Here is a 12,880-nt window from a genome sequence, read left to right as displayed (position 1 = left end):
AATATGTGGAAGTTACAACCTCAGGTGTACGAGTGAAGAACCTGGAGTATAATCATACATAAACGTTTTAAAAAGTATTTGGATTTTACTAATATTATGACTGATTCTACTATTTAATGTTTATTTTAGGTTTCATAGTTTTAAGTGGTGACGCGTTTAATTATTATTAAGTTTAAACAGTATTAGAGGATATATCTTTAAAAAAAAACGCATTGTGCTACAAAGTAATTATGATGTAACTGTCTTGTTAAGACTGAGTCTTTATTGGTATTGGTTGAAAGGAAATTAGAAATGTATAAAATGCTGTTTATATGTTTGTTCTGTTTGGTCTGAAGAAGCAAGTGGTATAGTTGTGAAAGCACTAACTAGTTATTAAAAAAGTTGAACCTGGCTGTATTTTTGTTCGTGTCTTTTAGTGTATAACTTTACAAATACATTTTTAACACAAGCATCTGTACAAATTAGTGTGATAGTCAAATGACATAAAATTCTTTACAAAATGCCAGCTAGCTATGCTGGCATATGTAGCACATTCATTGCCCTTCTCTTTCTGACACTGCTGGCACTACTTCATATCACATCTCTCTCCCTTTGAAGACTCAAGCAAGTTTTTCAAGTGACCCTGTAAAAACATTGCTTGAGAAAAATGGCCTGTCTGGGAACACATTAACCTATACTCTGTCTTGAGAGCCCATCTGCATTGGCATTGCTGCCCCACTACGGTGCGGCACTGTCATGTAATTTGCCTGCATCCCTAGGCTCCACCTTAATAACTTGGCATTTTTCTGGCTGGCATGATGTAGTCATGTTAAGGGATTATGGTTGGTAACAAAAGTGAATTTCCTTCCATAAAGACAGGGCTGAAGTTTCTGCAGTGCACATACTATGGCTAGATATTCATTTTCTACAGCTGTGCAGCATTCCTCCCTGGGTTGGAGTCTACAGCTGAGATATACAACTGGGTGCCTTCTCCCTCTGAGGAAACCTTGCTGAGTACAGCCCTCACCCCGCAGTTTGAAGCATCCACCTGGAGCTGGAAACAGTTGCACATCTTGTTGTTGGGTGTGATACACTAATGGCAGAGGGTCTGTATACTGAAAGGCACAATAAAGTGGCAAGACTATTGCATTAAGAATTGTGCAAACCTTACATTACTGAAGTAGCTGAGAAGCATTGGAAACATGAGCCACAAAGCCTTATAGAGAATGATCAAGTTTATATCACCCATTACCAATGGTTCAAAATATAGATGTGAGAAAACCAGGTATAGCAGTCCAAGAAAAGAAGACAAAAGTAGCATTGACCACTGAAATTGCTTCAATCATTGATTATACTGTCTTACATACAGAGAGAAACAAAGCCATAAAATACCAGGATATGCAAGCAGAAATGAGGGCAATGTGGATGAAGGATACGCAGAAAGTTCCATTAGTAGTACAGTCTCATAAAAATATTTTAAAATCTTATTTAGATCTGCTACTGATACATGTAACTCCATATGAATTGCAGAAGGAGCCAGTTCTGGTCACTTTAAGGCTGCTGCGAAGAGCACTTTTGAATAACATCAAAGAGTGAAACAATACTAATTTCATGAACTTTAATCATACTTTCATTTAGGAACTGGGCCCATTTCTGTCATGATATTAGAAACCCAAAAGATTTGGAGAAATTAATCCAAGAGAAACAACTGGAGATGTGAAATTCTTGGTTACAGTCACGGTATCCCACAGGGCTCTGTCCTAGGTCCATACTTGTTTAGATTGTATCTTTCAAATCTGTCTTTTTCATTAGACATGTTCTACAGTGTTTATGCAGATGACCTGAAATTCTGATCATTTGTGTTAGAGATAGGGAATGTCTGCAAAAGAACTTGATTAAATTGACCGTCTGGGTGTAGGGGAATAATATGCTGATAAGTACATCAAAAGCTTAACATATGAGATTTGGGAGAAATAAACTGAAAGGTGAATATTTAATACAGCACAAAGTGATTGAAAGTGCAGATTCAAATGGGTACATGGGTAGATCTAGCATCTTGTAAGATAACAAGTATGAGTAAACTGGAAAGAGTACAGCGGAAACATACCAAGAGAAACATGGATGTAAAAATGTAACTTATTATCAACAATTAAATTACTTGAACTTGAACAGTGCCTCATATAGATATTTAAGAGGAGACTTTAGGACATTATGAGACAGCTACCTCTGTGAAAGTAGCAGATAATTATCAGAAAACCTATGTAGAAGATTCTATAGGAATGAGAATTTTATTAATTTGTTCTCTGAGAGATCAGCTGATGCATGGCAGATTAAAGCAAGCACTAGTTTAGATATTTTAAGAAAAGCCTGGACATTTATTATGGGAACAACTGTTTTGGTACATAGGTAGCTAGAAGGGCATTATTGCCCACACTTGTAATATTTGCATGTATGTATGTATGTATGTATAACATGTGCATTAATAAAATGCAAAGTGGACCAAATGAGTGGAGGGCAATTATTGCCTACCATTCTTGAGCAACTACTCTCCAAAATGCATTGGAGCAAGTGATGTTACTTCTTTGGTTAAAACTAATAAATATTCCTCTTAGATATTGAAAAGTGAAGTGTACTCTTGACTTTAGGTGAATGTGTAGTTTCTATTACAACATACCTAACGTGACTTTAACTCAGATTTATGAATGGTGTGTATGTCACAAACCTGTTTTACTTCCATATGTGCATAACTCATCTTTATCTCTCTCTCCCTCTCTACTTGTAAACTTATTTAGATAATTAATTAAAGTATTACTCTGTCCCATGGCTTGACTAATTTCCTTATAATAGTGTAACTATGTAATGACCACTATGGGCCCTGTTACATGTGAAATTAGTAATTTGTAATTGGTACTCCTACCCAGTTAAAAAAAAAGTAAATATAAAGATAAAATGCAGAGCTTACTTGTTGGAAGCAATACGAAGTGGGCAAGCACAAGGCTGACAATCATCTGGAGATCCAGTAATTATCCCATAGTATCCAGGGGCACAGCGTTCACAGTGATCTCCTGCAGTGTTGTGAAGACAGTTCTGGAAAAAAGACAAGAGGCAGAGATACAGTTCAGTAATAATAATAATAGTAATAATAATAACGGATTGCATCAACACTATATAAATTGTTTGTCATGTATCCTGTATAACTGCAGTACAGTAAAGTGCAGGTAAAATTATTCCTAATACTATGCAGTGTGCTTACATTGTTAACTACAATAATTCTGGAAATTACAAATACTACAGGGCTGAAATGTGAAATTTTATAGATTGCTATGCTGAATATAGGGTACCATGATCTGTGGACAGCGAACATGATCCATGCAATATTCACTTGAGTATTATAGAATCTACACTACAAAATATGGCATTGTGGTGAGAAAATCAACCGAAGCAAATAACCATAAGATGTGTATGTAAACTGTTCTCCCTGTTTCTGCCAGATATTCTACAGTAATTCTGTTCCAAAGTAGAGCACCACTGTGTCACTTCAGCTTGTGCCTGTGCAAGGAGTAGCAGTAAAGAGTCTGAAAAGAAGAGTTGGCTAATGAATGTATGGACCTAGCTTTAGAGTTTACTGGTGTTTAAACTCCAGCATTTTAATTAGTGTCCCCTGGAGTAATGCCTCAAGAAAAGGAAATATGAATATCAAAGTCCACACCATATAGAACAATCTCTGCAGAGACCCATAAGCAATTTAAAGCTCTGTGATTGCTGTCTTCATAATCTTTTACTCGGCTGTTTCAAACATTTTCCCTACAGAGTTTAACAATATAGAGGGCCCCAAGCAATATAGGGAATGCTTTTTAACTATATTCAGGGAAAGAGCCAGATGGAAGTGTTCTATCGAATTATGAGGATGAACCAGTAAGTTAAATGCATTGCCACGTTAATTTCCCTTAACTTTTATGTAACTTCCTCCATCTCATTCAGTAATCTGACCATTTGTTTGTTTGTGTCTTTCGGCTTTTCCAGGTTAGGGGTCACCACAGCGGAACTCTGGTCCACAAATGATTGGCAGTTGATTTTTACGTACCGGCTTGCCAAGCCTGACGCACAACCTTCAACGAAGGTACACCCATTCACGCATGTCTCCATGCAGAAGACGCTCTAACTGAGAATTGAACCGGACAGTGTCTTACTGTGAGGCGACAACGCTACTGCAGCTCCACCACCGCGGACCATGTTACTTCAAATATTCCTTCATTTGCCATAAATATTGATCAGGTATTGTTATGGTATTGCTGTTTAATTAGAATTAATGTCTATTATTTGTCTTATATTTAACTTTTAATGTAAATCTAGACATTGCTCCATTCGGCTGTATTTTGATCGTTGATCTTCTCTTCACTCCTTTACTGGTGAAATCATTACTTTTAAAATGTTGTTATACTTATTACACTGTTTTCATTTTACTTCTGGCAATGGCTAAGTAGGGTCAAATTTGGATCAGTCAATCCACTTAACAAACAAAAAACAAATAAAATAGCTGCTTGCACCATCTGCATTTACTGCACATTCAATTTTCCTTCCAAAAGGAGGATCGAGTGGCAGTTCTGATATTCTCAAATGGACAACTTACATCTGTCACAAAATTCCTAAATTTGGGATTCACAGTCCAATACTAAAGTCCAAAAATATGCTCTCCTTTTGAGACCAATGGTACATCAAAAAACTGCATGCTGTGAACAGCAGATCTTCCTACAAATAAGCAATGGAATTTGCTTCCTTGACTACAAACAGATTTGTAAAAATGTACTTCCTGAGTCACATATTCAATTAAAATGACTTGAAAGATCTTTTTGGTGAAAAACAGAAAATTCTTATACTGGATAGAAATGAACTAAACATAATGTCTAACACTCTCTATGCAGGCAGAATTTATGCTCCTTCTCATAGACATTTTGCTGTTTTCCCACTTTGAATATAATTTCCGTTTTTTTTTTTCAGGGCAGGATTCATTAAGAGCCCAGCCATGAGTGATAAGTCTGCGGCAAACAGAGTCCTTTAATAAGATTACAAAAGACACCAATTCAGATACACATTAGCCAAAATGAGGAAAGACCTCATTAAGTTGCCTTTCTCTGAATATCTCAATAATTACAAGAAGTCATACCAAGCATTTCACTGTGGTAATAACTGTTGACAGTCAATGCACTGCACTGGCACAGGCACACTAGTCATTCACTCTTCCCACACAACTATACACACATTCAAACACCACACGCACACACACACACACATACACACACACACACACACACACACACACACACACACACACACACACACACACACAAGGTTAAATCCCCATACCTCCCAATTGCCCCAGATATGACAGAAAATCCATAACATTGCATATTTTTACTGCCTAGACTTTCCTCATGGAACACTTACAAAAACCAAAACAGAAATACAAGGTGACAGCTGTCCCTACCAAGCTGTCTCCCACCATTAAGGTAGAGGACTGACTTCACTTCCTTGTTATTTGTGCAAAATGAAAAATAAACACACTTAAACATTACAATATTAAGTAACAGTAATAAACAGTTTTAAATTTCAGATGTTAATTCCTTTTCTATGAAGGTACTGAAGAAACAAACTCAAATAAACTTAGTCACTGGAATAGCTCTGCTTAAATTTATGATAAGTGGTTTCATCCACCAACTGGACTTAATCAGATCAACTTTTCAATAATAGCTTTAACCCATGGAAAATTAATATATGTATTAAAAGCACAAAGCATCAGTAAATCATGACTGACAACCTCATACATAGTAATGAGCCTAGCCTACAGCTAAAATCTAGCCTGAAGTAACATAAGAAATGTTTTACAAGTGCAGAACTAGTAATTAACTCCCAGTCTGTCTCCAGGCAGCAATATGGTGTCACAAAACTTCCTTCACTAAAGGCTATTTCGCACCAAGGTAACAACAAAATCTTTCCAAAAGAAGTGATAAAATAAACAAAAATAAATAAATAAGTAAAATGACACAAACCAAAAAAAACAGACAGCTGAAGTGAAGAAGTGTGTGTGTGTGTGTGTGTGTGTGTGTGTGTGTGTGTGTGTGTGTGTGTGTGTGTGTGTGTGTGTGTGTAGGCTCGTAAATCAAGAAAATAGCACCCTCTATAACATCCAATCAAACTAAATCTGTAATCATAAGTGCATTAAAAACAAACAAAAAACTAAAAGTGCTGTCACTCATAGTGCTTCATTAGATCACTGTTAAAATTGAGCATCTATAAAATCAACCATACATTTAAAATAGGGAAAAAATCAATGAAATGTGTTGAAAAAATGCAAATGACTATACATATGTATATGTTGTAGCAGAACAGAAAACAAGCAGAAACCATAAAAAATGTGTCTTTCGGCTTTTCCCGGTTAGGGGTCGCCACAGCGGAACTCTGGCCTGCTAATAATTGGCAGTAGATTTTTAGGTGCCGAGTTGCCAGCCCTGACACACAACCTTCAACGAAGGTATGCCCATTTACGCATGTCTCCACACAGAAGACTCTTTAGCTGAGAATCGAGCAGGACAACATCTTATTGTGAGGCGACAACACTACCTCAGCACCACCACCGCAGTTCACAGAAACCATAAAAAATAACAATTATTTTTTTTTTAGAAACCATAAAAATAACAAGTATAAAAGCGTCCAAGAAAAGCGAATAAAGGAGCAAACGTGTCATGTCAAAACCATTAATAAAATCATTTGTGGTCCAGTTTCATAGCTGAAGAATGCATTTAGTTGAACAAGCAGAATTAAGACCAGGCTGCTTCTAGGCATTAAGGTGAATTTGCCATTCCAGCTCCTTATTTTTATGAATGACATTACAGTTCCACTTAAGTGGACCCATCCTGATCATGTAAAGCGGAGGGACAGCTCACCATGGTGCTTCTACAGATCATGTACAAGCACTGTGGCAGGGCTGTCTCTGCCTCAGAAATGTTTACTGCCAGCACTAAGCTGTATTTATCTCTAGTAACAAGCTTTCTGAATGCCAGGGATAATCATAAATAGGTACCATTTCAGTGGCTTTTGTTTATTGCTGAGACAATATGTTTTGTAATATTTTGGTTTTCTTTAGCAGTTTTTTTCTCATTTTTAAATATAGTTGCTAAAGTTTTGCAATTATGCCTTACAAACCTCAGTCACTTCCAGTTCAATAAATCTCACATATACTTCTTCTTCTGGCTTTTCCTGGTTAGGGGTCACCACAGCGGATCACCTGTCCGCTCATGATTGGCAGTGGAGTTTTACATTGTGTCGAGTTGCCAGCCCGGCGCCCAACCTTCCATAGAAGGCACACACATGCACACACTCACACCTAGGGCTAATTTAGAGTGTCCAATCCACCTACAGCATGTCTTTGGGATGTGGTAGGAAACCAGAGCAAAACCACGCGACCACAGGGAGGACATGCAGACTCCACACAGAAGGCAACCCAGCCGAGAATCGAACCAGAAAACCTCTTGCTGTGAGGTGGCAATGTTAACCACTGCACCACTGTGGCTGTCAAAATCCCACATAATGTTATGAAAAAACAACTCTAATAATGGTATATTCAAATTACCCTACATCTAGTCTTGCATGTATCTGTAAAATCCTAAATAAAAATCTTTCTCCATCTCTTAAAATATTACAGCATTCATTAAATATTCCATGCTAACTATTAAAGTACTGTTTTTTTAGTAGTCCTATACTTTTTCCAGAAAATTCTCATTCCACTTATTAATCTTCTCTCCTTGCCCTACACTATATTCATAAAAAGCTCTTCTTCTAACATTACTTCATTACTTCCACTGTCTCATAAACATCCACAGCACTTAAATAACTGACAAGAAATACCCAATGGATATAAAACTTGTAAATTAAACAAAAACACGACCAACCAAGTATTTCTGAAGCGTTTTAATAATCCACACACTAATAGTAAAAGCGCTTAGTGTGTGGATTATTAAACGCTTCGGAAATACTTGGTTGGTCATGTTTTTGTTTAATCCACAACACTCCTTATTTATTAATTTGTTTCAGAAGTCCTCCCCAAATCTGTCAGTAGAATTTTTATATACCAATCCCTTTCTTCATCTGTTGTTTTACTTTCTCACTTACATATACATAAACATTTTGCAGTACTTGTTATACTTTTTTCATCTTTTCCTTTTTTCATTAAATGCTATAGCTTATGCCTCCATCATGTGTGACACTGCCAGCACAGCTATCTGGAATGTTGTAAATAATCACATGTCATTTGTGGATATTAATATGATTCATATGCTTGTCTTACAAATTTGTAAGAGAACTGTATGCTATGTGTATATTAAACTACTGGTGCAGAAATGTGTGTAAACTACTGAGCTAAAATGTATGTACCCTACTGGAAAAGCACAGAAATGTATATAAACTATATACCTGTTCAAATGTATGTTTTAATAGTAGAAGCTGGAACATACAGAGTTAACTTGCAAAACTTCAAGAAAATAAGTTAAAAAGTAAAGTGTTTTACAACTGTGCTATCTCCTAGTAAGCAGGCACAATGTCTAGAGCTAGATATTTTCCTATTGTCTTGAAATAGAAATAACCACAAAAAATGAGATGCAAAGCTCCAACCATAAATCACTAAATAAGCACCTCAAAGCCCAAAACGAGTGAATAAACAAAATAAATTTAATATTCAAATGAATCCACACCAATAACAGTACACAAAACGCTTAACTGCTTCACTGCGTTTTTCGTTCCCAATGGAACTTCATCAGATGCAAAACAGTTAATGAAATCAATTAAGCCTTTAAATATTCCATTTAAAATCAATTTAACCAATCAATTTCATTTTACACAGTTGCTAATTAATATTCATAAGGACATGCTGACATACTAATGAATATTCATAAAGAGATGCTCCCATCAAAAGAATATAAAAAAAATCATTAATTCCAATACCATATAAATGAATTTAAAACAAAATATTATGTAATTAGCTATTAAATAAATAGATGTATTACACCTATTAAAAAATATATACCCTAAAACAAGGTATAAAAATACACTTGAATACCTATATAAAAACACATGGCTAAAGCCCTACTATTGCATTTTTATATAACAATGCTGCCATCTAGTGGCTAAATATTCTTGTTGTTTCTAAAACAAGCTGGATGGAGCAATCTAAAAACTTGTTACCATTCCTCTTTCAAGACATAAATAACCCAAATACATATAAATGTTCATGTTTAAAACATTTCCTATTTCCGATGTTGTTAGAAACAAATAAATATACATATAAAATCAGATCATCACAATTAAAATTGTTGTTGTGTCTTTCGGCTTATCCCGGTTAGGGGTCGCCACAGCAGAACTCCAGTCCGCTAATGTTTGGTTGTGGATTTTTACGTGCTGAGTTACCAGCCGTGATGCACAACCTTCAACGAAGGCACGCCCATTCACGCATGCCTCCACACAGAAGACGCTCTAGCTGAGAATCGAACGTGACAACGTCTTGCTGTGAGGCGACAACGCTACTGCAGCACCCATCACAATTAAAATACATGTGTATAAATATACTGTAAAATACATTAATAAAAGGCATAATAATAAATTAAAAATGTATTAAAAATATATATTTACCTAGGGCACAGACACAGGTGAGTTCTCATCATTTAATCAACTTAATACACCCCTTAAAAATAAAAAAAACTTTATTATCATAACTTTGCTGATCTTATTTTTAAGATGGGCATCAGGGATACATTCTCATTCAGACCTGGAGGTCTGCAGGCATCATGTACCAGCTGCCAATACAGTTCCTGAACCTCTATTTTTTTAATGCCCTCTGTTTTGCCAACATAAAAGGAGGGGCATTTCACACATATAGCTAAATATATTATTCCTTTAATGTCACAATTCACAAAATGTTTACTGGTCAGCATCCCTGCCCACCAGGCATTAAAACAATTAAAAAGAAGGGTATATAAACACATATATGATATTAGTAAGGCTGATGGTAACAATGCTCTTTACAAGCATACTTAAGCTTGTAAAGAAGCTGCTTTTAAGATTTTGTTTTGCATTAGAACATATCCCCTATGATATCAGGGGAGGAGACTGGGAAAATAATCATTTATGTCTTGAAAGAGGAATGAAGTTTTTAGATTTCCTCTTCCAGCTTGTTTTAGAAACAACAAGAATATTTATTTAGCCACTAGATGGCAGCATTGTTATATAAAAATGCAATAGTAGGGTTTTGGCCATGTGTTTTTATATAGGTATTTAAGTGTATATTTATATGTTGTAGGGTATATATATATATTTTTTTAATAGGTGTAACAGGCCTATTTATTTAATAGCTGATTACATAATATTTTGTTTTAAATTCATTTATATGGTATTGGAATTAATGATTTTTTTAAATATTTTTTGAAGGGAGCATTTCTTCATGAATATTCATTAGTAAGTCAGCATGTCCTTATGAATATTAATTAGCAACTGTGTAAAATGAAATGGATTGGTTAAATTGATTTTAAATGGAGTATTTAAAGGCTTAATTGATTTTATTAACTGTTTTGCATCTGATGAAGTTCCATTGGGAATGAAAAACGCGGTGAAGCAGTTAAGCATTTTGTGTACTGTTATTGGTGTGGATTCATTTGAATATTACATTTATTTCATTTATTCCACTTGTTTTGGGTTTTGAAGTGCTTATTTCATGATGTTTAATTGTTTTACGACTCCCAGTTCTGAGCAAACATCTGAGAGAGATGTGTTTTTCACATAGAAATGTTACATTTTGTTAAGTTTCTGTTAGCCTGGGAACTGAAGTTAGATGACAAAGAGTGATGTCATCCAGGCTAACCCAGCAGTAACATGTGTTATTAATTTAAGCACTCTCTCAGAGATAGTGTGTGCATTTTGTATCTTGTCTTGGACCTAGAAACATCCATTCAGCACTTCTGCCTATGTATTACTCTATAAGTAAGATTTAGGCATTGTATTTCTTTAGAGATAGATAGGAACATAATAAAGATTAGTTTAGATGTTTTCTGTATTGAACTGAGACTGTCCTGCAATGCTGTTTTGAAATATTTCCTGTGATTCTGAACTCTGTAGTTACTGTGGTGATTGAGTATTGTCTTGTTCTTTTATTATTATCAAATATATTTAAACCTTTTAATTGTGACTGGTTTGTTTAGAGATATTTAAGCTCTCAGAGTACTTGCATATGTATTTGGTGACACTGTATAGGCCACTCCTAAATAGCCTCAGTCTTGGCCACACTTACCATTTGGATTAATAGTAACTGACTGACTGTGTTTTCTGTGTGCTCTTAATGCAAATTGTACTTTACTTTGTGTGTTCTTGTCATCCTCTGAATGTGTACATCCCTCACTGGTGATGACTGAGACTCCTTGATTACTGGGCCAGTGCACGGGCATCACATGTTAATTGTTTGGCAGTGGTGGGATAGCCACATCCCATATTAATTGGTTGATAGTGGTGTGACTGCCACATCCCATATTAACTGGCTTGTAGTGGTATGAACAATGAATTCCTCTAGCCTGTGTACAGTGGTCAGTGAAGGTGTTTGGACTCTCAATCAGCCATGCAGTTAACATTCAGAGTTCATATCACAATTGGTTTATTTTTTTTTGTTAGCTTGATTTTATCAGGGAGAGCAGGCAAGCATTTCAGCAGAGGAGTATGGCAAACTGACAAAAAGCCAGTTGTCTGAAATGTGCCACTCTAAAGGACTGGTGCATGCCAACCTGACTCAAACAGACATGATTGCAGCTTTAGTCACAGCTGCATCACAGAATAGTAACCAGGAGGACAATCAGACTGGCCATGCAGATGTACAATTCTCAGAAAATGGACAGCTCAAACTTTCCACAGAGGATTTAAAAATCCATGTGGAATTAAAGAGACTTGAGTTAGAGGCCAGGCATTTGGAAATACTACAATACAATAATACACTACCTTTCTTTCCACTCCACTAACTACCTTGATTATAGCAAGCTCAGATGCTCATAAGCCAGTACTTATTATACAGCACAAACTGCTTCTTCTTGTAACATTTGTTAATGTCTGGTATGCACTTCACAGATAAAGATTCTAGCTGTCTACTGATGTACTATGTTCTTCATCTGGAAATATGTTGTAAGTAATTGCTATGTAAATTGTTATTCACTATGTAATCCAATGTATATACTGTCTGTTTATTTTAACTGTGGAGCTTTTCTCCCCGGGCCTCCGCTGAAAATGGACCTACGTCCAGTCGGACAATCCCGGTCAACAAATTTAAATAAATAAATAAAATAAATAAATAAAATAGAAGCAGCAGAGAGATTGAGACATCGAAAGGCTGGGGAAAATGAGAAACTGTGACATCTGCAGGCTGAGGAGAATTAGACGCAGAGGCAACAAAAAAATGAGATGCCGACTCTTCACCAGAGTCATGGAGGTAATTGGGAAGGGAGTAACCAAACCCAACAACAAAGGTCAGTAAATTTCTTTCACAATTTATGGAGGAGGATAATTTTGATAGTTTCATTCATATGTTTGAGAGGGTATGTAAACAGTATAATGTTGACCAAGGGCTCTCGGCATGGTTCCTGACCCCCTTACTCCATGGTAAAGCTGTAACTGCAATTTCTAAACTTTCTGATACCAATTGTTTAAATTATAATACAGTCGAAATGTGTTTGCTAGAATGTTTTAAGTTAACACCTAAAACTTATAGGAAAAAGTTTTGTAAGCAAATACGCAAGGCAGATGAAAGTGTGTGTGACTATGTTGCTGAACTAAGCACTTATTTTCATAGGTGGGTGAGTGGATGTCAGATCACCAATTTTAA

General features: G+C 35.9%; 1 protein-coding gene across 13 annotated transcripts in view; it reads right to left on the bottom strand.

The window, feature by feature from the left end:
- Positions 1-12,880, bottom strand: part of LAMA2 (laminin subunit alpha 2) — a 4,753,606-nt gene that overhangs the window by 1,480,926 nt on the left and 3,259,800 nt on the right. For all 13 annotated transcript variants that reach the window (XM_044064325.1, XM_044064371.1, XM_044064344.1 and 10 more), the window contains one exon: positions 2,942-3,066. In XM_044064325.1, coding sequence (XP_043920260.1) covers positions 2,942-3,066 — 125 coding nt within the window. The remainder of the gene's footprint in view (positions 1-2,941; positions 3,067-12,880) is intronic.

Source organism: Protopterus annectens, chromosome 1.part0, assembly GCF_019279795.1.
Source record: "Protopterus annectens isolate FY-2018-M chromosome 1.part0, PAN1.0, whole genome shotgun sequence".
Lineage (NCBI taxonomy): Eukaryota > Metazoa > Chordata > Ceratodontiformes > Protopteridae > Protopterus > Protopterus annectens.
Note: the sequence above shows the minus strand (reverse complement) of the source record. Positions and strands in the feature narration are given on the sequence as shown.